Raw genomic sequence first — 25,082 nt, 5'->3', positions numbered from 1 at the left:
GTCCAGTCAATGTGTATCATGGAAATAAATAATTCTCTCTTTTCTGGCCTGTAATGGATCATACTGAACGGAGAGACAATCCATCATGTAACACTTGCATTGCAAATACATGCACACAGACCATTGGTGTATTTATTGAGTTAGTCAAATTAGGTCATTGTGCTATCACGGGATGGGCAGGGAGGAGAATGGGAGACTGTTGACAGTGGACGAAGGATCCCGCCAACAAAAATACTCAGTAGTCCTTCAGGCCAATAGGCTAGACAGGCCTGCCGCTTTCACAACTCAGACAGGTGAGTGCCTCCCTACCTCTGCTCTGCACCTCGGATGACAGGAAGCAAATGCTGTAACATAACAGATGCAGACTTTATGCATAGGTTAAGTAGTATGTGGGTTCAGTGTTGCCCTTTTTTAGTAGACAAAATAGTGTATTTGGTGGAATGTAAAGCTAGTCAGGTGATGTGTTGATAATACTGGACCTGGGTTTGGGTTAAACAGATGAGAAGAGCAATGTTAGTCTCAATTCTCTGGGGAAGTGACCAGAGCAGCATATTATTTGATGATATTCTGAGTGACAGACACATTTTAGCATCCACGTGTCAGTCAACTTGGTGCATGTGCCTCAGTTATTTATGTCATGATGTAACTCCTGGGTAAAGGTATGGACACACTCAACCATCCAATCTGTCCATGGCCGTGATGATTCTGAGCTATATTCAACTCCATGTTTGCACCTCGATGGGCTGTTCTGAAGTTGGCCACAAAGGTATGTGTTCTCTTATTTGCTATTTTGAATGGTGCTTCATACTAGGCACTTATTTCCATAAGGGCCTGGGACTTTTTTTTTTTCAGAACAGCTTATGTTGGGACTTTCAGGAGTTGCTAATAGTTTGTTCTCTCGCAGTCACACGTCTCTCATAAATGCTCGGTGTCCTCGCATGATAGAGAAACAAAGAGGGGGATATTTGGGTGAGGCTGTTGTCACAGATGCCTCCCACAGTTGCCAGCTGCTGCCATGAGAAGACCCCTGCACACATCCATCTCAATAACCCGTTAGATACAAGCCGGAAGGAACTCTAATGTTACCTAGTTGCAATAACATCATACCAACATTGTGAGAATAGAATAAATGAATTGAACCACTCATTCCCTTTGTGAAGTGATACAGTATGTTATACACAGTGGGTGGTCATGATTACTTATATTTTCACTGGGCAGTTAATTTAACTTTAAAAAGTTCTCATTCTGTTAACTCATATCCAAATAATGTTGTTGATGTGTACTATACCAAAGCATAATTTGGTTTAGGACAAGAAAAAACACTTTAAAAACCCAACCTCAAACCTGTGTCTCAAACAGGCTGTCTAAAAAAAAAAAAGCTATTTCCTCATAAAATATATAATCTCTCTGAGGCGGATGAGCTGGCCATTCAGGGGTCTAGAGGAGGATGAGCTGGCCAATCAGTGGACTACTTGTATGAACATTTTTAATGACCAGTATACTCCCACACCATTCCACAACACAGAGAAGCTGCTTTTTAAAGGTGCACTAGGCAGGAATCACTCCGCCATTTCCTGGTTGCAAAGATTTTAATAGTTTTCCTAATTTCAGTTTGTGACAAAACAAGCAAGTAAAGTGTAGAGAATCATTGTACCATCTAAACTGCTGTAAAATATATTTTCCATCATCAAAAATATATTTTCAGCTGTTTGAAGCTGGTGTACAAAAGCAAAAGACGCAAAAACTAAACTTAAGAACGAGAAGCATAGAAATTGCGCACATAGAACAGATCTACCACTTCTTAGACTTGTTTTAAATGAGAATGACAGATCATATGTGAATTTGGTTGGGTCGCCCAAAAMGTTAAATATTGCAGCTTTAACATTCTTAATTACAATTTTTTTTTAAGAAAAACTATTTCACTCGTAAGTAATTATAAGTTCTTATTTCATAGAAATCTTGAAACACTGGGCAGTTACTTACATAGGTGAAGGTTAAAAGTTGTCAGACCTGTTTAGATCACTTACTTCACTTAACTGAGCCTAAATCAAAAACTGATTTCATAGCAAATTCTACCATTATTTTAACATTGATCACTGCAGGCCTCGGTTTAATACAGTATACCTGATATTGTCTGTGGGGCTTACTGGAATAGTGTTTAATATATAGGTGGCTCTCAGCACCACTTAAGCCTGAAATACCTGAAGATACCTGAAGGATTAGTGATGCATGGTTAAGAGGTTCAGTCACCTGTCTGTCCTCAATCACTTCACCCTGCGGAATCAAACAAAGCCTGGAACATAGACATGGAATTAAAGGCTACAGGGTGTCTTCGTTTTTGGTTTCCTTCCATTATAAACCATTAGAAACGTCCCTTTTTCAGGACCCTGTCTTTCAAAGATAATTTGTAAAAATCCAAATAACTTCACAGATCTTCATTGTAAAGGGTTAAACACTGTTTCCCATGTTTGTTCAATGAACCATAAATAATGAACATCCACTTGTGGAACGGCCGTTAAGACACTAACAGCTTACAGACGGTAGGAAATTAAGGTCACAGTTCTGAAAACTTATGACACTAAAGAGGCCTTTCTACTGACTCTGAAAAACACCAAAAGAAAGATGCCCAGGGTCCCTGCTCATCTGCGTGAATGTGCCTTAGGCATGCTGCAAGAGTCATGAGGACTGCAGATGTGGCCAGGGCAATAAATTGCAATGTCCATACTGTGAGATGCCTAAGACAGCGCTACAGGGAGACAGGACGAACAGCTGGACAACGTGGCAGACCACGTGTAACATCACCTGCACAGGATTGGTACATCCGAACATCACACCTGCGGAAACAGGTACAGGATGGCAACAACAACTGCCCGAGTTACACCAGGAACGCACAATCTCTCCATCAGTGCTCAGACTGTCCGCAATAGGCTGAGAAGAGGCTGGACTGAGGCTTGTAGGCCTGTTGTAAGGCAGGTCCTCACCAAACATCACGCGAACAACGTCGCTATGGGCACAACCCCCCGTCGCTGGACCAGACAGGACTGGCAAAAAGTGCTCTTCACTGACGAGTGCGGTTTTGTCTCACATGGGGTGATGGTCGGATTCGTGTTTATCGTCAAAGGAATGAGCGTTACACTGAGGCCTGTACTCTGGAGCGGGATCGATTTGGAGGTGGAGGGTCTGTCATGTCTGGGGCTGTGTGTCACAGCATTATCGGACTGAGCTTGTTGTCATTGCAGGCAATCTCAACGCTGTGCGTTACAGGGAAGACATCCTCCTCCCTCATGTGGTACACTTCTTGCAGCTCATCCTGACATGACCCTCCAGCATGACAATGCCACCAGCCATACTACTCGTTCTGTGCGTGATTTCCTGCAAGACAGGAATGTCAATGTTCTGCCATGGCCAGCGAAGAGCCCGGATCTCAATCCCATTGAGCACGTCTGGGACCTGTTGGATCGGATGGTGAGGGCTAGGGCCATTCCCCCCAGAAATTTCCAGGAACTTGCAGGTGCCTTGGTGGAAGAGTGGGGTAACATCTCATAGGGGCGGCAGGTAGCCTAGTGGTTAGAGTGTTGGACTAGTAAACCGAAAGGTTGCAAGACCGAATCCCCGAGCTGACGAGGTAAAAATCTGTCGTTCTGCCCCTGAACAAGGCAGTTAAACCCACTGTTCCTAGGCCGAGATTGAAAATAAGAATTTGTTCTTAACTGACTTGCCTAGTTAAATAAAGATAAAAACAATTTAAAAAAGAACTGGCAAATCTGGTGCAGTCCATGAGGAGGAGATGCACTGCAGTACTTAATGCAGCTGGTGTCCACACCAGATACTGACTGTTACTTTTGATTTTGACCCCCCCTTTGATCAGGGACACATTATTCCATTTCTGTTAGTCACATGTCTRTGGAACTTGTTCAGTTTATGTCTCAGTTGTTGGATCTTATGTTCATACAAATATTTACACATKTTATGTTTGCTGAAAATAAACGCAGTTGACAGTGAGAGRACGTTTCTTTTTTTTCCTGAGTTTATGTTTAGTCACTGYCCATGTTGTAGTCTACTAAATCAACACCCTATGAACATAAAACATGTATTGCTACATATGCTGTTAAGGGCAGGGTGTCACATTTCTGTGTCATAGCACCAGGCTGCCAGTTACTGTGAAGACACACAGTGGGCATTCACATTTAATAGGCCTATGCACATTTCAGGTTTTGCCATGGTATAAATGACAAGTGTTTACTTCAGACAATAAACCGACCTTAGTGTGATGGTCAGTTGAGGACATAATTTGTATTTTTGTTTGTAACCTAGAACTACTAAGAAACAGCATGCCATTTTAATGCCTGTTGAGCTTTGTTCCTCTCAAATAATCTCCCCTCGGCCATCCATCACGTCAGTCGTAAAACTCTGTCCTGATTAGTTCCCAGACTGACAATCCTGTTCCAAAGTCAAAACCCTTTTGACTCTGATCTGTTTTCCAGCTGACCTTTCCCTAGTCCTCATTGTCATAACAATCATAAACAATTGATTGGTTTAATTCTGTCTAATGCCTTACTGTAATATTGTAAGAGTGTGCTTAGACCATGCTCTTACTGAAGATATGATATCTCAGTATCCCTTACTGATTCATTTTCATTGGGAAATGGACATCAGTTTTGTTCTGTTCATGTTCCAAACAGCACTCAGTGTGTGACCTTGGCATCAGGCTGGTGACTGATCTATTATCCCAGTTGTCCTGTTTCCTTTTTGGCCCTGGCCTGTGACTCACCGGCGGCAGTGAGAGCCACTTTAATTATAGCGCCACAACATTCCAGCAGGACAGAATGAGGAGGGATAGAAATAGTTCACTGGAGAAAGGGGGGGTCATTTATTTTATTCCTATCCTATCTTCTATTTATATACAGAAATATGGAAAGTGAGAGAGAGGTACGGGGTGAGTGAGTCAGACAGGGAGAGGCTTGGCACAAGGCCTTWTGTCAAATTAAGAGATACGCAAGCAGCATGCTACTGTTCACTCTGAGTCGTTCCTTGACCACTGCTGTGTCTTGACGTGTATCTCTCTCCTCCTATAGAGAAAAAAAAGAAGAACAACGAATGGGTCAGAAACTGAACAAAGGGCTGGAAAAGGAAGGAGTCTCAACAAATGCCTACAATGGAGGAGAGCAGTCGAAGCAGGGGGGAGAAGAGGGCCTTGAGGCACAGTTGGAGCCCAGTGAACAGGGCAGCGGTTGTCGTAGCGCTGGGACTGGGAGCTATGGGATAGCAGAGCAACTGATTGTCAGCAGCAGCCTGGCCACTGAGCAGGGGGACGATGAGCTCACTGCGACCCCTGCCCTGACAAACACCCTCATTAAGGAGCCAATGAGCCCCGCTCTAGGCGAAGAACAGAGCCCTTTGACCGTGGGGGGAGGGAACGAGGGAGGGGACAGAGAAGACAGGGCTGTCACACATCATACAGATATGCCAGAATGTATCCTGAGCTCTGAGAGGAGCACACAGTGTTCAGAGCCCAAAACACAGAAGAAAGCTGCGGATAGTAAGGAAAGGCTGAATACTGGGACAGGAGCTACAATGGAAGGACAAGTGATGAGTAAATGCCCTGCTGGTGGTGGGCACAGAGACTCAGATACAGAGGATATGACAGATAGGCCTAACACAGAGGACTTGATCTCAGAACCTACCAAGGAGGACTTCGTACTTCTGGAGAAGGATTTATCGTGTGATGTGAGCAGCGCGATTGCTGATAGCAGGGACAAAGAGAAGGAAAAGAAACAGCCTTCTGTCAAAATAATAGTGGAGGAGGATACGACTTCTGCCGCTGGTGTGGATAAACCTCAAGACCTTCCAATGTTGCCTACTGACCCACAGAGGAACGTTTATTCTGCTGTGGATGATCTGAGGCTCAGTGAGGACAGACTTCATAGCGGAAAGAAACAGCAGGAATCACAGACAGCCTCATCTTTGGGCACCGAAACAAGCAAAACACAAGTAACATGGGATGAGGATACAAGCAGCACTGTAAACACTCGTTGTGTTCTTTCCGGTAAAGGCAGCAGTGGTTGCGAGGCACAAACCTCACGTTCACAAACAGACTGTTCGGAAAGAGCAGATCCACATTTGGCTGAACCGGCAGGCATCGGGTGTCCCCCAAAGAAGGCTGAACGAACTGAAGCTGTCAAAGCTATTTCGGAGAATGAGTCTGGAATTACTGCAGTTTGTGATCTCAAAACAGGCAATCAAGGCAAAGAACCAGACCTCTTGAGTATTGAATCAACTCATGCCAATTCCAAGTCAACTGATATAAATAATACATTCTATGATGATAAAGACTGCCCTCATGAGGATTTGGTCCTATTGAATATAGAGAAAGAACTTGATGAGAAAACAGAAGCATTAATTGCGCTCAACACAAAAATGAAACCGGACAAACGCTGGGAAAAGACAGATCCAGTTAAGAGTGGTTCACAAACTGAGAAAGAGCAGAAGGCCACAGCCCCAAATGAGCATCCACAGGTGAAAGACACACAGAGAAGGGAAGTAAAAAGAGACTGCGTCACAGACTACAGGATTGGGCCATGTGAGTCAAACCAGTGTGAACCTGAATTACACATGTCATCTTCAACAGGTGTCCCAGGAAATCTAAAACCACCACATCCTCCTCAGCCTCCACCAAGGCCAAACGCCAAAGGTACAGACAAAAGAGGGAAATCTATTAATTCACAAATAGGTGTAAAAAAGTTTGATAATGTAGAGAGCAATGATGGAAGTGTCTCCTTACAACAGCAAACTACAACTTATACTGGAAAAGCAAAACCAGTATCCTCTTCCCCTGACACATGCACCTCCATCACCAACCATCAACATTTAGCTGATGACTCATTAGAACAATTCAATGTGATTCCCTCCCCTCCTCTCTCTGTGCCAAAGCTAGAGGATAGTGATGGGCAGAGACAGGTTGTTCCCATGCAGAGGGAGAGAGAGCCTGTCTGTTACACTCATGACACCACCCCACCACCCATCACTCACCTTCTGCCTGAGAGGGAGACGGCGAGCGCAGTGCCAACACAACATAACAACAGTATGGATTTCACCCAGCAAGAGGACAGAACAACAGGTGCCTCTATAGATCCTTCTGTTCCAGTAGAGAGGCCTAAACCGAAGGGGCCTCCTCCACCTGTCCCAAAAAAGCCCCAAAATCCCTTTAAGATTCCAGCTACAAAATCACGCTCTATGGATGAACAGAAAAGAGGTGATGATTATCATCACAAAGAGGAAAAGAAGAAGAGGAGACAATCACATCAAGTCAGCAAAGGAAATGCTTGCGACACAGCTTCTCGGGATATGTGTGTGCTATGGGATGACACAGGTTCTTCTTACACTGTACCATACAACATGTACACGCCAGATCATTTTGATTCAATGGATGATTTTTCACAACAACAAAGGGCACCAACTAGAGAGGAAAAGTATAAAAATATCATAGATTTTGATGCTTGGGCAAGAATGGTGAAACTTGCTGYGGAAGAGGAGAAACCAAAACAACTTGACATGTTGGACGGACAACCTTTTTTGGAAAAGCAGGCTAAACTCAAAGGCCCACCACCTCCTGTACCCAAAAAGCCACAAAAGCCATTTGTTCCATTAGAAACAGTTCCAATCTCAGAGRACATAGCTTGGCCTTCAGATGACGAGGAGATACGAGAACTAGAACTGGCCTTGTGTGAGAGAATGGAAGATGATGACCCTGAACCCCAACCTGACACGGTCAGCACAGATGTCCGTTGGAAGAACCTTGGTGACCACATAAACCATAGTGGTCTTGGTGAGCCTACTGATCGTGAGTCTGTGGCTGAGCTTGAAACTAAGACATACAGGCCTGTGGCTGAGCTCATAAAGGAGACCAACCAGATGCACCAGAGAATCAGGCATGCAGACCAGACAGATCGCCTCACGGCCAAGTCCATGATCAGGCATGCAGACCAGACAGAACGCCTCACGGCCAAGTCCATGATCAGGCATGCAGACCAGACAGAACGCCTCACGGCCAAGTCCATGATCAGGCATGCAGACCAGACAGAACGCCTCACGGCCAAGTCCATGATCAGGCACGCAGAGCGGACAGAACCCCTCATGGCCAAGTCCATTGACGGGGCTGTGGACCTGGGCCAGAGCCTGAAAGTATCACAGATGAAGAAGGCCTTCGATTTCACTAAGAAGCCTGCTGAAAAACCACCAGAGACAAAACCTGAACCCAAAAAAGGTAATAAAGTGCTTTGGATCAAATACTCTCTCTGGCTGTCTCTTTATCTATGTCACCCTCCTTTCTTTCTTTCTTTATTTCTTTCCTTCTTTCTTTCCTTCTTTCTTTCTTTCTTTCTTTCTTTCTTTCCTTCCTTCCTTCCTTCCTTCCTTCCTTCCTTCCTTCCTTCCTCCCTCCCTCCCTCCCTCCATCTGTGTGTGTGTCTCTTTCTCTCTCACACACACAAACGCACACACACAGCCATGTGAGGAACTTGAGTTGTAAAAAGCTATTGCTCTCAGATTGCAGTCTGGTTTTGAGCGTACTGTACGCATGAGAATGTGTTAGTCGGGCCTTTGGGTTCAGTCGTACTGTATATAGAACAGTCCTGTGTCCCGTGTGGATCAGTTTGTAGAGCATGACGCTTGCAACACTAGGGTTGTGGGTTCGATTCCCATTTGGGACCAGAATGAAAAAAAGTACACAGAATGTATATACTCACTACTGTAAGTCACTCCGTATAAGAGCGTCTGCTAAATGACTAAAATGTAAATGTAATAGAGTACCACAGTATGAGTCATAAAACCCATAAAACCTAGAGGTCAAACAGGGAAATGGTTCCAATTGTTTTTCCACCATTCATTTTTCCCATAGGGGATTTTAGAAACACTTAAAATAGGTCTGTGTTTTGTATAGGCTTACCTTGGTGTGACATCTGATAACTGAGTATTGTTTTCCTTCAAAATAATGGCACATTATTGCACTCTTTTCTCTAGGACAAGATTACTTTTATCAATATATTCGCCTGTATTTACCCCCCAAAAATGAAAYGCTACAATTCTGTGAACTGTCTTGTGCAMGTTTTAAATTGACACATTACCTGCTGGCAAAGATATCAGCTAGAGGTGACGTGCAGGAGCTTGCAGGGATTTAAAGTTTTGCATGATGTCTACTTTGATGCTAATTAGCATTTTCGAATCTTAGAGTAAATAGAGACGAATATATTGATAAAAGTCACTGTCAGARAGATTTACATGGTTAGCAAAAAATCACGCCAGGGTAAGCCTACATGAAACACAGGCCTTATTTGAAGTGTTTCTAAAATCCCCTATTGGTATTATGACACCTCCACTGTGGGATTCTATTGAACAAATTTACATTGACCAGGCGCAAACATCTGAGAAATGTGGTAAACTGGGAGAAAAAAAAATGATGTGGAGCTGCCATTCTTAGAATCACCACTTACAGGCGCACTAAACATTATTATTATAAAGCTACTTATGACAGTGTTGGTGATGCTTTAATAGACTCACTTAATAATTTTCACTGGATAATTTTTTTTTTTTATAAAAGGGTATCTTTATCATATAAATAAGACAATTGTTATCCTAAAATTCCTYGTATGTAAGAGGCGGGGATGGAACAGGGCGTTGCTTCCGGTTCATAGAATTGCAGTCTGGAGGGAAAGAAGAATACTCGAACGGCTAAACGAGTGTAACAAGGGAAAATCCTAACGGACGAGGGCTAAACTACCATATTCATGTGTTCATATTGATTACCTCGCGTTCACGGAAAATTTCGCATAGATTTAGGAGGTAAGGAAAATAGAACGGTCTGTATTTGCAGTAAACATCTTGCTGCTAGCTAACCTACCCGGCTGTGCACCGTTAATGAATGGTAACAGCCAGAGCCATGGATAAAATATGCACTTTTGTTATAATAGCTCGCTGGCGGTGTCTATCATACTCCAAATTATAGCCCATAGTAGTAAATAGTCAATTCACGAGCGTCTTTATCGATACATTTATTAGACATCGSTTTAGCAAGTCTTGTTAGACTATAATTTATCCTCCTGGGTGATGATCTGCCTTTGAAAATTATTACTAATGATTGGCACATAGGGAAGTAGCTAGCATTTTTGCTAGCCACACAATGCATGGCTATTGTCCACCTTTAGCGTATGGAATCAAGAGTAGCTTGCCTAGTTATGCTCTATGGTCAAATTTGTTGGTTTATTATTACACTGTACTTCAATTTCTGCTTTGACCAATCACCTGTATTAATCAGAAGCATACAGATTACAGTAACCTACCAGGACCCATTCATCTAGTTAATTCAATAATAGCTAGCTACATGCTCTGGTAGCTGCTGTTAACAACGCGGGTGTATTTAAATACACTAGCGTTGATTTCAWTTGTATTGGGTTGCACAAAAACAGTCCGCGTGAAGCCAGAAGTTAAATACAATTCAATTTCAACTTACTGTGCCAGTGGGCAGGAGGGTTGGTCATTATGATGGGGGAATTTGATACAAAATATTTAAAGGATCATATTATTAAACAGACTTTCCAAAGCTGGTCTGTTGTAGACCCACCTCTTCTCCTGATTACCTCATGTCAAAATAAAAGTCCTGCACATGCGCCTTAATATGTGGACAAAAAAGGAATAACTTGTTTTGACATGAGGTAAGCAGATAGGAAGTGGGTCTAGAAAATACCCACGTTTGGAAAGTCTATTTAATAATAGGATCCTTTAGATATTTTGTCTCAAATTCCCCCATCATAATGACCAACCTTCCTGCCCACCGGTACAGTAAGTTGAAATTGAATTTTATTTAACTTCTGGCTTCCTGCACACTAGCGCTGCACAAAAATAGTGCATGTAAATACAGTAGTCTGTGGCAGTCAATTGTGTGTCCAATGATATCCAGTCTAGTAGGTCATACTCTGATAATAGATGCCACTGTGGTGTTGTCGCAGTTCAATCTGAGACTAGAGTTATCAGTCTGTCTACTGCACCTCTTTTCTTGCCAGGAAAGAGTAAGCATATGGCCTACCATTGACTGACCACAATTGTCATCATTTTGAACACAAATGCATACATTTTATTACATAATATTGTCATATAGTCTACCTCACAATACCTAGGGCTTAATATAGCAAATGTTTTGCATTGCTCGTATAAATTGATCATGATCTGTTTCTATGGGTTTAATTGCACTTAGGATGTTGATAGATAAATGTCTATCAGGGATGAGAAAATACATGATCCACCTCTTGTTTAGAAGCAGAATATATTTGACACTAGAACTGGCTGACAGATTAACTGTGACATATAGTAAAACATATGTATTACCCTTCCATTTTTATTTATTATTTAACTAGGCAAGTCAGTTAAGAACAAATTATTATTTACAATGACAGCGGGTTAACTGCATTGTTCAGGGGCAGAACGATAGATTACAGCTTCAACTGTAACTTGATAAGATAAATGGATTGGTGATTCCCGGTCTCGGATTGAAGTACTGTGATATACACTATTCAGTCATTAAAAGGATGAAGAAGACCAAAGGGTCATATGGGTGCTGATATGCATGTTGGAGTGGTGCTACCCCAGAGTTAGTCCTTTATGTGCAATCCTGCTCTCTGGAAAGTAGACATATGACGCGTGGAGCACATCTTGTTGGACGGTTCATGTATGTGAGAGGAGAACCTCTCCAAAATGAATAATCAGGCCTGAAACTAATAATGGACCATTGTGTTCTGTTTGTCAAACCCTGCATGTCCTTCTCTGGCTGCATGATGCAGTTGTAGTGATGCAGGCTGTGGTCAAATAGCCACAGTATCATAGAATAGCTTATGTCCTGTACCCAAGGCTTTGACCCAGGAGGATATTTGATCCAGGAGAGATGGGTCTTGCTGTGCTAATGGCGGTTYCTGCTCCGAGAGGGATCGATGTGTGACCAGAAGGGTCTTCAGGAAAAATGGATGCTAGCCTATGTTTAGGCTAATATGATTTATATGAAATATAAATAAATAGTGTATTATTTGCTAGGCAGATGTTTCAGTCACTGGCCCCATTTCTTCAGAAGGATGTAAACCCATGACCTGAGTATACTTTATGAGTTGGGAGATGGGCTTGGTTGAGCTTAGTCAGAAGAATGTAACACCGTAGCTCTAGAGCGAGGACAGCCCATTGATACATATACCAGCTCCTTGTATAATAAAAACGACTTTGATTAAACACCTTTTTATGACTAAAGACCATCTCTTCCCTCAGTATGTAGTATACTCTGATTTATCTCTTCACCACAGGGTCAGCTTCTGTGTTATTCAGACCAGTTTTTTCTGTCTGTACTACCATTCAAAATGGGAGCTCGGAGACCCCAACAACAAACTATCAGATTCTACCCAGTGCTTACATCGGGTCAATTGRTGGGCTATTCACTACATTCTGGTTATCCTTACAAGATTGCGAGGCCATCAGTGAACATTCTGAATAGATGTTGAAGGTAGCAGCATGTGGGGTAATACTAGTGCTGGGAATTGCCAGGGATCTCACGCTATGATGTGCTGATACGATATGTATTATGATTCTCACAATTATATATGTATTGCAATGTGATGTTCGAAACATATTGCTCACTATATTTCTGCTGCAGAGAGACTAGAGAGAGCATGAGAAAGAGTTTTGATATGTAATTGAAATAAAAGTGCTGAAAACATGTTGCCCCCCCAATCACTAGTTAATAATACTAGTAGAATGACTCTGATGGCGGACATTTGTGCTGTCCTTTTCCTTATAGTCTCGTCTATTATCACAGTCTGCCATGCGCATGGGCTAAAGGAAGGATAGAACTTCTGCATCCACTTCCTGTTAAGGAAACAAAGCTATGTCTGCAGGAAACCATCACTCATCAAAAGACAACATTCCATATGAAGGATGGTGGRAGGATCAACAATTATTCAATCCAAATGCTAACAATAATTCATGTTTTACATGGGTGGCACACTGGCAAAATGTCTACTGCACACTCCTCAAGAGGATCCACCAGGTCAAGGTTTTTGATTTTACGGTGCTGTATTGTGGCTATGCACTGCTTTCTGTTAGGGGCTATGGGAGACCGACACAAAGAAGCCTTTGATGCTAAACTGTAATTGATTAAGCTCTTCCTGCAGTAGGGTCAGCTCTTCTGATTGGAGCCTGCTCCCTGTGAGGAGTGATGGGAATCTATCATCTGTTTTGTTTGGAAACCAAGCAATACGCTAGCTAAATTGAGCTCTCTTGTTGAACCTTTTGGCCAGCTTACACCAACATTTAGCCTGCCAAAGTGAACATTTGGGAAATGTGAATAAAGSCTGGCTAAGTAGGCTAATTAAGAAAGTTTGTCAAAATAACTATTAGGCTAATGCGGCAGGTAGCCTAGTGGTTAGAGCGTTGGACTAGTAACTGAACGGTTGCAAGATCAAATCCCGAGCTGACAAGGTAAAAACCTGTTCTGTCCCTGAACAGGGAAGTTAACCCACTGTTCCTAGGCTGTCATTGAAAATAAGAATTTGTATCTTTGGGTACGTTATGGGTACGTTATGAGACATTAATGAGTCAATGGCAATGTCCCATTAAACTGACTTGCCTAGTTAAATAATGGTTAAAAAAACAAACATTTTCCTAGGTTCATAGTTCATACACACAAACTCAGCCAGCACCTTTTTTTGATCAGATGCACAGAAAAGTAGACATCTACAAAGTCTGCCTCTTCTGACTGGGAGACAGCTCTGCCATTGAGCTTGGGACAGTTTAGCTTAGCCCTGCTCTACCATTTTGAGGCAGAAATGGGTACGTTATGAGACATTAATGAGTCAATGGCAATGTCCCATTAAGCTTTTAATATGTTCTGTCTGGAGTGGCTTCACATCAACTGAGCATCAGTTTGAGCAAGTGTAACCAATGTGAAATGGCTAGCTAGATAGCGGTGGTGCGCGCTAATAGCGTTTCAATCGGTGACGTCACTCGCTCTGAGACCTTGAAGTAGTTGTTCCCCTTGCTCTGCAAGGGSCGCAGCTTTTGTGGAGCGATGGGTAACGATGCTTCGTGGGAGGCAGTTGATGTGTGCAGAGGGTCCCTAGTTMAAGCCCAGGTAGGGGCGAGGAGAGGGACGGAAGCTATACTGTTACACAATGACCACACCATTTTGTTTTTAGTATAATGTACACTCATAAGAGGGGGTCTAAAGATACATTTGAAATTTGTAATGAACAAATACATGTGAACTAGTGCTGCTGAAGTGTTTAAAGTAGCTACTGAGAGGTCTGTCATAAACTGTGTCACTATCTGTCGCCTTTAGTACACTGTTAACTTTATGCCCTTAGTAAGCCTGTTCTCGCATCTGTCTGACATCTCTCCCTGTCTGTCTCTCCTTCTGATGGCAGATATGTTCAGGCGAGTGGTACGAGCGAGTAAGTTCCGTCATGTCTTTGGCCAGGCACTGAAGAACGACCAGTGCTATGATGACATCCGCGTCTCCCGGGTCACATGGGACAGCTCCTTCTGTGCCGTCAACCCAAAATTCGTCGCCATCATCATCGAGGCCAGTGGGGGCGGAGCCTTCCTTGTCCTCCCTCTGCTAAAGGTGAGTGTGTCACTATCAGCCAGCCAACTASGCAGCGTCATGGCTTCTTCTCTCATCAGGCTTCCATCAGGCTTGGAACACTTCTTCTCACTGTTGGCCTAGATCTCAGTATTAGTTACATTCAATCGCTCTATTCTGTTTCAGTGTGATTTGATTATTTGTTATTTCCTATGTTTTTGGTTACTGACAGAGCCTATATGCAATCATGGAAATGAGACAACAAAATTAAATACTATGCTATTTTACTATGCTGGATATGTATATGTGCCAATCAATTCATTATCTGTTTAGCAGAATGTGAGGGTGCACTTTAGTATCAGTGCAAATGGACTTGGCCACCTTTTGAAAGACCAACAATTTCAGGACTATAGTGCTGTAACTGAATGGGTTTTAGATAACATTTCTAAGTGGTTTAATTTTAGTGACAGAAAAGTGAATATGCCGCGGATTGATCAGGCTGACTAGAGAGCGGGTGTTGTTGGGGTGTATAAGGGAGATGTGTGAACAGCCTCTCTCTCCTCTATTCAGTACCCAAGAGCTTGCAGCTGCTGTCAGCAGGTTTGACCATATATGGTTGTCCAGCATTTCAGGCTGCCCAGGGCTCTACACTGACCTTTGTGTGCCTATTTTGAAAAATATAGGCGCACGCAAATAAATTTAGGAGCACAATGAAAAATATTTGAGAGATTAAAGCTAGAATCCTTACTTTTTCTAGGCGCGCTCGTGCTCCTAAAATATAAACACAATATGTAAAGTGTTCATGAGCTGAAATAAAATATMCCAGAAATGTTCCAAATGCACAAAAAGCTTATTTTATCTCAAATTATGTGCACAAATTTGTTTACATCCCTGTTAGTGAGCATTTCTCCTTTGCCAGGATAATCCATATACCTGACAGGTGTGGCATATCAAGAAGCTGATTAAACAGCATGATCGTTACACAGGTGCACCTTGTGCTGGGGGAAATAAAAGGCCACTCTAAAATGTGCAGTTTTGCCACACAATGCCACAGATGTATCAAATTTTGAGGGATCGTGCAATTGGCGTGCTGACTGCATTAATGTCCACCAGAGCTGTTGCCAGATAATTGAATTTTAATTTCTCTACAATAAGCCGCCTCCAATGTCGTTTTTGAGAATTTGGTAGTATGTCCAACCGGCCTCACAACCGCAGACCACTTGTATGGCGTTGTGTGGGAGAGCGGTTTATCAATTGCATTTTATCGATGGCAATTTGAATGCACAGAGATACCGCGACGRGATCCTGAGTGTCATGGTCGTGCCATTCATCCGCCGCCATCACCCCATGTTGCAAGGATCTGTACACAATTCCTGGAAGCTGAAAATGTCAGTTCTTCCATGGCTTGCATACTCGCCAGACATATCACCCACTAAGCACGTTTGGGATGATCTGGATTGACGYGTACGACAGCGTGTTCCAGTTCCCGGCAATATCCAGCAACTTCACACAGCCGTTGAAGAGGAGTGGGACAACATTCTACGGGCTTTAATCAACAGCCTGATCAACTCTATATGCGAAGGAGATGTGTCGCGCTGCATGAGGCAAATGGTGCTCACATCAGATACTGACTGGTTTTCTGATCCACGCCCCTACTTAAAAAAKAAATAAATCTGTAACCAACCGATGCGTGTCTGTATTCACAGTCATGTGAAATGCATAGATTAGGGCCTGATTGAAATAAATTAATTGACAGATTTTCCTGTATATGAACTGTAACTCAGTAAAATGTTTAAAATTGTTGCGTATTGTGTTTTAGTTCAGTATATTTTGGTCTTTAGTGCAGGGCCGACAAACACATTTTTTACCTTCTCCCCCTCCCTCTTGCCTCCATTTTTACAGTAATCAGTTAGTTGTAATTTTGGAYAGAGCAGACATTTCCATATATACACTGCTCAAAAAAATAAAGGGAACACTAAAATAACACATCCTAGATCTGAATGAATGAAATATTCTTATTAAATACTTTTTTCTTTACATAGTTGAATGTGCTGATAACAAAATCACACAAATTATCAATGGATATCAAATTTATCAACACATGGAGGTCTGGATTTGGAGTCACACTCAAAATTAAAGTGGAAAACCACACTACGGCTGATCCAACTTTGATGTAATGTCCTTAAAACAAGTCAAAATGAGGCTAGTAGTGTGTGTGGCCTCCACGTGCCTGTATGACCTCCCTACAACGCCTGGGCATGCTCCTGATGAGGTGGCGGATGGTCTCTGAGGGATCTCCTCCCAGACCTGGACTAAAGCATCCGCCAACTCCTGGACAGTCTGTGGTACAACGTGGCGTTGGTGGATGGAGCGAGACATGATGTCCCAGATGTGCTCAATTGGATTCAGTCTGGGAACGGGCGGCCAGTCCATAGCATCAATGCCTTCCTCTTGCAGGAACTGCTGACACACTCCAGCCACATGAGTCTAGCATTGTCTTGCATTAGGAGGAACCCAGGCCAACCGCACCAGCATATGGTCTCACAAGGGGTCTGAGGATCTCATCTCGGTACCTAATGGCAGTCAGGCTACCTCTGGCAAGCAATGGAGGGCTGTGCGGCCCCCCAAAGAAATGCCACCCCACACCATGACTACCCACCGCCAAACCGGTCATGCTGGAGGATGTTGCAGGCAGCAGAACGTTCTCCACGGCGTCTCCAGACTCTGTCACGTCTGTCACATGTGGTCATGTGCTCAGTGTGAACCTGCTTTCATCTGTGAAGAGCACATGGCGCCAGTGGCGAATTTGCCAATCTTGGTGTTCTCTGGCAAATGCAAACGTCCTGCACGGTGTTGGCTGTAAGCACAACCCCACCTGTGGACGTCGGGCCCTCATACCACCCTCATGGAGTTCTGTTTCTGACCGTTTGAGCAGACACATGCACATTTGTGGCCTGCTGGAGGTCATTTTGCAGGGCTCTGGCAGTGCTCCCCTGCTCTCCTTGCACAAGCGGAGGTAGCGGTCCTGCTGCTGGGTTGTTGCCCTCCTACGGCCTCCTCCACGTCTCCTGATGTACTGGCCTGTCTCCTGGTAGCGCCTCCATGCTCTGGACACTACCTGACAGACACAGCAAACCTTCTTGCCACAGCTCGCTATGATGTGCCATCCTGGATGAGCTGCACTACCTGAGCCACTTGTGTTGTTGTGACTCCGTCTCATGCTACCACTAGAGTGAAAGCACCGCCAGCATTCAAAAGTGACCAAAACATCAGCCAGGAAGCATAGGAACTGAGAAGTGGTCTGTGGTCACCACCTGCAGAACCACTCCTTTATTGGGGTGTCTTGCTAATTGCCTATAATTTCCACCTGTTGTCTATCCATTTGCACAACAGCATGTGAAATTTATTGTCAACAGTGTTGCTCCTAAGTGGACAGTTTGATTTCACAGAAGTGTGATTGACTTGGAGTTACATTGTGTTGTTTAAGTGTTCCCTTTATTTTTTTGAGCAGTGTATTTTGTTAGCTGCATGTGTGACAACTCCCCCAGTCCTAATTATGATATAATTTACAAAGATKATATATTTTTCCAAAKAAWWTTTTTKGGGGGATCAATTAGTGTATTTGTTTTGTCTTTTCTGGTGGATTAAACTGCAGCCAGCTTGTATTAAAAGTAGTCCTATTTTGGAGATTATTTCATTTTGAAAGAAGTAAGAGGTTGTAATCTGAATAAATGGGAAAATGCCCTTTTTGATCATAGGGTGAGCCATTTTTACTAATCTGCTGGAGAACCAGTTCTGATTTAAGTATAACTTTTGTATGACTGAAGCCTTTAATGAGAGGTTCAATGCTTTAATATTTAATCAATTTAGCCCTCCGAATTCATATTCATTTAAAAATGAATGGTCTTTTTTAGGAATGTTAGCCTGCAGAGTTTGTAAATAACCATGTACACTGAGTGTACAAAACATTAGGAACTCTTGCTCTTTCCATGACATAGTCCGACTAGGTGAATCCAGGTAACAGCTATGAACCCTTATTGATGTSACTTGTTAAATCTACTTCAATCAGTGTAGATGAAGGGGAGGAGACAAGTTAAAGAAGGATCTCTAAGCCTTCAGACAATTGAGACATGGATCGTGTATGTGTGCCATTCAGAGTGTGAATGGGCAAGACAAAAGATTTAAGTACCTTTTTGAACGGGTTATGGTAGTAAGTGCCAGGCAGGKGCACCGGTTTGTGTCAAGAACTGCAACGCTGCTGGATTTTTCACGCTAAACAGTTTGCTTTTTGTATCAATGGTCCACCACCCAAAGGACATCCAGTCAACTTGACACAACTGTGGGAAGCATTGGAGTCAACGTGGGCCAGCATCCCTGTGGAACGCGTTCGATACCTTGTATTCGTCAGAGTCCATGCCMTGACGAATTGAGGCTGTTCTGTACTCAATATTAGAAAGGTGTTCCTAATGTTTTGTACACTTAATGTATAATCCTGCCTTGGGGTTTTGATGATCGTAAAGAATATGAATGAATGGTGCTGGMAGAAAGTAATAGTTAAGAAATGCCAGGCATGTACATGAACAACAACAAATTATCTACAGTGCCTTGGAAAATATTCAGACCCCTTGACTTTTCCCACATTTTTGTTACGTTACAGCCTTATTWTAAAATGGATTAAAGAAATAAAAAAATCCTCAGCGATCTGCACAATACCCCAAATTGACAAAGCAAAAACKGTTTGTTTTTTTGCTAAAAAAATAAWAATGCCTTATTTACATAAGTATTCAGACCTTTTGCGATGAGACTCGAAATTGAGCTCAGGTGCATCCTGTTTCCATTGATCATCATTGATGTTTCTACAACTTGATTGAAGTCCACCTGTGGTAAATTCAATTGATTGGACATGAGGTCGAAGAAATTGTCCGTAGAGCTCTGAGACAGGATTGTGTCGAGGCACAGATCTGGGTAAGGGTACCAAAAAATGTYTGCGGCATTGAAGGTCCCCAAGAACACAGTGATCTCCATCATTCTTAAATGGAAGAAGTTTGGAACCACCAAGACTCTTCCTAGAGCAGGCCGCCCGGCCAAACTGAGCAATCAGGGAGAAGCACCTTGGTCAGGGAGGTGACCAAGAACCTGATGGTCACTCTGACAGAGCTCTAGAATTCCTCTGTGGAGATGGGAGAAACTTCCAGAAGGACAACAACCTCTGCAGCACTCCACCAATCAGGCCTTTATGGTARAGTGGCCAGACGGAAGCCACTCCTCAGTAAAAGGCATATGACAGCCCGCTTGGAGTTTGCCAAAAGGCACCTACAAACCATGGCCTGCTCAGACCATGAAAAAAAGATTCTCTGGTCTGATGAAACCAAGATTGAACTCTTTGGCATGAATGCCAAGYGTCAGGTCTAGAGGAATCCTGGCACCATCTCTACGGTGAAGGATGGTGGTGGCAGCATCATGCTGTGGGGGTGTTTTTCAGCGGCAGGGACTGTGAGACTAGTCAGGATCGAGGGAGAGATGAACTGAGCAAAGTACCAAGAGATCCTTGATGAAAACCTGCTCAAGAGTGCTCAGGACATCACACTGGGGCGAAGGTTACAACCCTAAGCACACAGCAAAGACATGTTTTCCAAGATGGCGTAGCAGTGGGATGTCTGTTTTGATTGTCTGTCCCATCCGTGTATATATCGTTTTTCTTCGTATATATTTAGAATATGTTTTAATATTTTTTATCTCAATTTCCATCTATGGTCCCGTGTGGCTCAGTTGGTAGAGCATGGCGCTTGCAACGCCAGGGTTGTGGGTTCATTCCCCACGGGGGGACCAGGATGAATATGTATGAACTTTCCAATTTGTAAGTCGCTCTGGATAAGAGCGTCTGCTAAATGACTTAAATAAATGTAAATGTAAATCATAACACTCCTGCACCCCGCCTCACCCAATATGGTATGTATCTGCTACACATGCCTCGCCCTAATGTAAATATGCCTTGTCTATTGCTGTTTTGGTTAGKGATTTTTGTCTTATTTCACTGTAGAGCCTCCAGCYCTGCTCAATATGCCTTAGCTAGCCCTTTTGTTCCACCCCCCCACACATGCGGTGACTGCACCTGGCTTAAATGGTGCCTCTAGAGACAAAACCTCTCTGTTTTTTTGTTTCATGCATGTTAACATTAGAAGCCGTTTGTTTTAGAAGAAGTTTGTTTTATTCACTGCTTTAGCACACTCCACCAACCCGGATGTCCTAGCCATGTCTGAATCCTGGCTTAGGAAGGCCACCAAAAATCCTGAAATTTCCATCCCTAACTATAACATTTTCCGACAAGATAGAACTACCAAAGGGGGTGGAGTTGCAATCTACTGCAGAGAGAGCCTGCAGAGCTCTTTCATGCTATCCAGGTCTGTGCCCAAACAATTTGAGTTTCTACTTTTAAAAATCCACCTTTCCAAAAATAAGTCTCTCACCATTGCTGCTTGTTATAGACCCCYTTCAGCCCCCACCTGTGCCCTGGACACCATATGTGAATTGATCGCCCCCCATCTAGCTTCAGAGTTCGTACTGTTAGGTGACCTAAACTTGGGACATGCTTAACACCCCGGCCGTCCTACAATCTAAGCCAGATGCAATGGATCGGATCCCAGCAGACACCCAAACAACGGCAGGCAGACGGAGGGTCTTTGGTCAGGCTCCGTAGACGGGCACATCGCCCACCACTCCCGAGTATACTACTCGCCAATGTCCAGTCTCTTGACAACAAGGTAGACGAAATCCGAGCAAGGTGCCTTCCAGAGAGACATCATAAATTGTAACATCTCTATTTCACGGAAACATGGCTGACTCGGGATACGTTATCAGAATCGGTACAGCCACCTTGGTTCTTCATGCATCCGCCGACAGAAACAAATATCTCTCTGGTAAGAAGAGGGCGGGGGTATGCCTTATGATTTAACGAGTCGTGGTGTGATCATAACAACATACAGGAACTCAAATCCTTTGTTCATCTGACCTAGAATCCTTACAATCAAATGCCGACTGCATTATCTACCAAGAATTCTCTTCGATTAATCACAGTCGTGTATATCCCCCCCAAAGCAGACACCTCGACGCCCTGAAAGAATTCATTGACTCTATGTAAACTGGAAACCATATATCCTGAGCTGCATTTATTAGCTGGGATTTAACAAGGCTAATCTGAAAACCAGGCTCCCTAAATTTTTACTAGCATATCGAATGCGAGACCCTGGCTGGCAAATCTGGATCATTGTTACTCTACTTCCGCGACGCATACAAAGCCCTCCCTCGCCCTCCTTTCGGCAAATCTGACCACGACTCCATTTTGTTGCTCCCAGCCTATAGACAGAAACTAAAACAGGAACGCCTGTGTCAGTCTGTTCACACTGGTCTGACCAACTGATCTCTCACCGCTTCAAGATTGCTTTCAATCACTTGGACTGGGATAGTGTCGAACAACACATTGATGTATATGCTGATTCGGTGAGCGAGTTTATTAGCAAGGCAATCTGTATGTGTCCCTTCACGGCGACTAATTAAACCTTCCCCAACAAACTGTGCGTGTTGATGCAGCATTCACGGCAAACGTGACAAGCGGGCGACCCACTGCTCTTTAATCAGGCCAAGGCGACTCGGAAACATGACGAATACAACAGTGTAGCTATTCCCATCTGCAAGGCAATCAACAAGTAAACGTAGTATAGAGACAAAGTGGAGTCGCCAATTCCACGGCTCAGACAGAGACGTATGTGGCAGGTAAACAGTCAATCACGACTACAAAAAGAAAACAGCCTCCGTCGCAGACACCAGACGTTTGCTCCCAGACAAACAAAACAACTTCTTTGCTCGCTTTGAGGACAATACAGTGCCACCGACACTAGCCCGCAACCTGCGGGCTCTCCTTACACGCGCCAAGCGTGAGTAAAAATTTAAACGTGTTAACCCTCGCAGGCTGCCCGCCAAGGCATCCCTAGCGATCCTAGCCTCGAGCACTGCGCACAGACCAGCGGCTGGTGTGTTTACGGGACATTTCATCAATCCGTATCCCAGTCTGCTTTCCACATGCGCTTCAGAAGATGTTTCCCTGTTCCAAAAAGTTAAAGGTAACTGAGCTAAACGACTATCGCCCGTAGCACTCACTTCTGTATCATGAAGTGCTTTGAAGATAGTCAAGATCTAATCACCTCATATATCCATCCCATGCCGTCTTCATCGACCTGGCAAGGCTATCGACTCTGTCATCACCGCATTCTATCGGCAGCAGCCTCAATAGCCTTGGCTTCTCAAATTGACTGCATCGCCTGGTTCACCAACTACTTCTCAGATAGAGTTCAGTGTGTCAAATGGAGGGCCTGTTGTCCGGACCTCAGGCTCTATGGGGTGCAACAGGGGTTTCATGCTCGAGCCGTACTCTTTTTTCTCTGTACTAATCAAATGATGCGCTCTTGCTGCTCGTGAATCTCTGATCCACCTCTACGCAGACGACACCATTCTGTTACATCGGGCCTTCTTTGGACACTGTTGCTAACAAAACTCCAAACGAGCCTTCAACGCCATCACAACACTCTTTCCGTGGACTTCAGACTGCTTTTAAATACTAGTAAAACTAAGTGATGCAGGTCATTCAACCGATTGTGCGCCGACCTCCCACCGACTAGCATCACTATCTGTTCGGTTTGAACCTAAATATGTGGGACAACTACAAAATACCTAGGTCGCCTGGTTAGACTGTTTAAGTCTCCTTCCAGACTCACATTGCATCTCCAATCCAAAAATTAAAATCTAGAATCTGTTCCTATTTCACAACAAACCGCCTTTCACTCATGCTGTCAAACGATACGCCTTGGAAAAACTGACTATCTACCATCCCTTGACGTTGCCGATGTTCATTCACAAATACCCCCAACACCACTGGCTCCAGGTTCATCTATAAGTCTTGCTAGGTTAAGCTCCGCCTATCTCAGCTCACTGGTCACCATTAGCAACACCCACCCGTTACACGCGCCTTTCCAGCAGGTATATTTCACTGGTCATCCCCAAAGCCAACACTTCCTTTGGTCCTCCTTTCCTTCCAGTTCTCTGCTGCCAGTGACTGGAATGAATTGCAAAAATCTCTGAAGCTGGAGTCTTCTATCTCCCGCTCTAACTTTAAGCATCAGCTGTCAGAGCAGCTTACCAATCACTGTACCTGTTTACCAATCACTGTACCTGTACCTATTTACAGCCAATCTGTAAATAGCACACCCAACTACCTCATCCCCATATTATTACTTACACTCTTGCTCTTTTGCACCCCAGTATCTCTACTTGCACATCATCATCTGCACATCTATCACTCCAGTATTAATGCAAAATTTTAATTATTTCGCCTCTATGGCCTATTTGCCTACTTCCCTACTCTTCTACATTTGCACACACTGTACATAGATTATCTTCTTTTTTTCTATTGTGTTATTGACAGTACGTTTGTCTATCCCATGTGTAACTCTGTGTTGTTGTTTTTGTCGCACTGCTTTGCTTTAGCTTGGCCAGGTCGCAGTTGTAAATGAGAACCTGTTCTCAACTAGCCTACCTGGTTAAATAAAGGTGAAATAAAAAAAAACAAAGCAGGAGTGGCTTTGGGACAAGTCTCAATGTCCTTGAGTGGCCCAACCAGACCCCGGACTTGAACCTGATCGAACATCTCTGGAGAGACCTGAAAATAGCTGTGCAGCAACGCTCCCCATTCAACCTAACAGAGCTTGAGAGGATCTGCAGAGAAGAATGGGAGATACTCCCCAAATACAGCTGTGCCAAGCTTGTAGCGTCATACCCAAGATGACTCCAGGCTTTAATTGCTGCCAAAGGTGCTTCAACAAAGTACTGATTTAAAGGGTCTGAAATACTTATGTAAATGTGATATTTCAATATATTTTTTATTAAATTAGCAACCATTTCTAAATACCTGTTTTTGCTTTGTCATTATAGGGTATTGTGTGTAGATTGATGAGGGGGGAAACTATTTTTTTTAAATTAGATTGAGGTTGTAACCTAACAAAATGTGTAAAAGGTTAAGGGGTCTGAATACTTTCCGAAGGCACTGTATATTGTCTCAGAACTGTGTTTCCCCAGTATTCATTTAGCAGCGGCTGCTGCTAAATAGTTGCCGCCACACCCAACTTTTTTTAAATGCGTTTTTTGGGATGGAAAAACACTTTCAGTGTAAACTTTAATGACTAAAACCAGACAAAGTTTGTAGAAAATATAATTTACCTATATATTGTTTTTGTCAACTTTGAAAACAAGAAATCACCAAATGATAAGTTAAAATGATGAAACCAATGAAAGCAAACAATGAATTTAGGTATACTTTTGGCATGGCTGCATTACCGGCCGGTCACTCAGGGTACATGCCCAGGGGTCCCCATTGATTTTTGTCATAATGTTTTAGCATAAGAACACAGAATTGACCATGGCCTCC

The 25,082-nt window shown here is 43.4% G+C and overlaps 1 protein-coding gene across 2 annotated transcripts in view; it reads left to right on the top strand.

Moving 5' to 3' along the window:
- The first annotated feature begins 5,479 nt into the window (after window positions 1-5,479).
- The window catches only part of LOC111980962 (coronin-1C-A), a 28,083-nt gene continuing 8,480 nt past the window's right edge, over window positions 5,480-25,082 (top strand). Inside the window, exons 1-2 of one of the 2 annotated variants that reach the window (XM_024012048.2) lie at window positions 5,480-8,263; window positions 14,451-14,650. In XM_024012048.2, coding sequence (XP_023867816.1) covers window positions 5,575-8,263; window positions 14,451-14,650 — 2,889 coding nt within the window. In that variant the 5' untranslated portion in view covers window positions 5,480-5,574. Of the gene's footprint in view, window positions 8,264-9,660; window positions 9,838-14,450; window positions 14,651-25,082 lie in introns of those variants that run through there. The other variant, XM_024012050.2, reaches the window with a different exon arrangement.

The sequence above is a fragment of the Salvelinus sp. IW2-2015 genome, linkage group LG20 (assembly GCF_002910315.2).
Source record: "Salvelinus sp. IW2-2015 linkage group LG20, ASM291031v2, whole genome shotgun sequence".
Taxonomy (NCBI): domain Eukaryota; kingdom Metazoa; phylum Chordata; class Actinopteri; order Salmoniformes; family Salmonidae; genus Salvelinus; species Salvelinus sp. IW2-2015.
The sequence above is the reverse complement of the archived record's forward strand: the minus strand, read 5'-3'. Positions and strand labels throughout refer to the sequence as shown.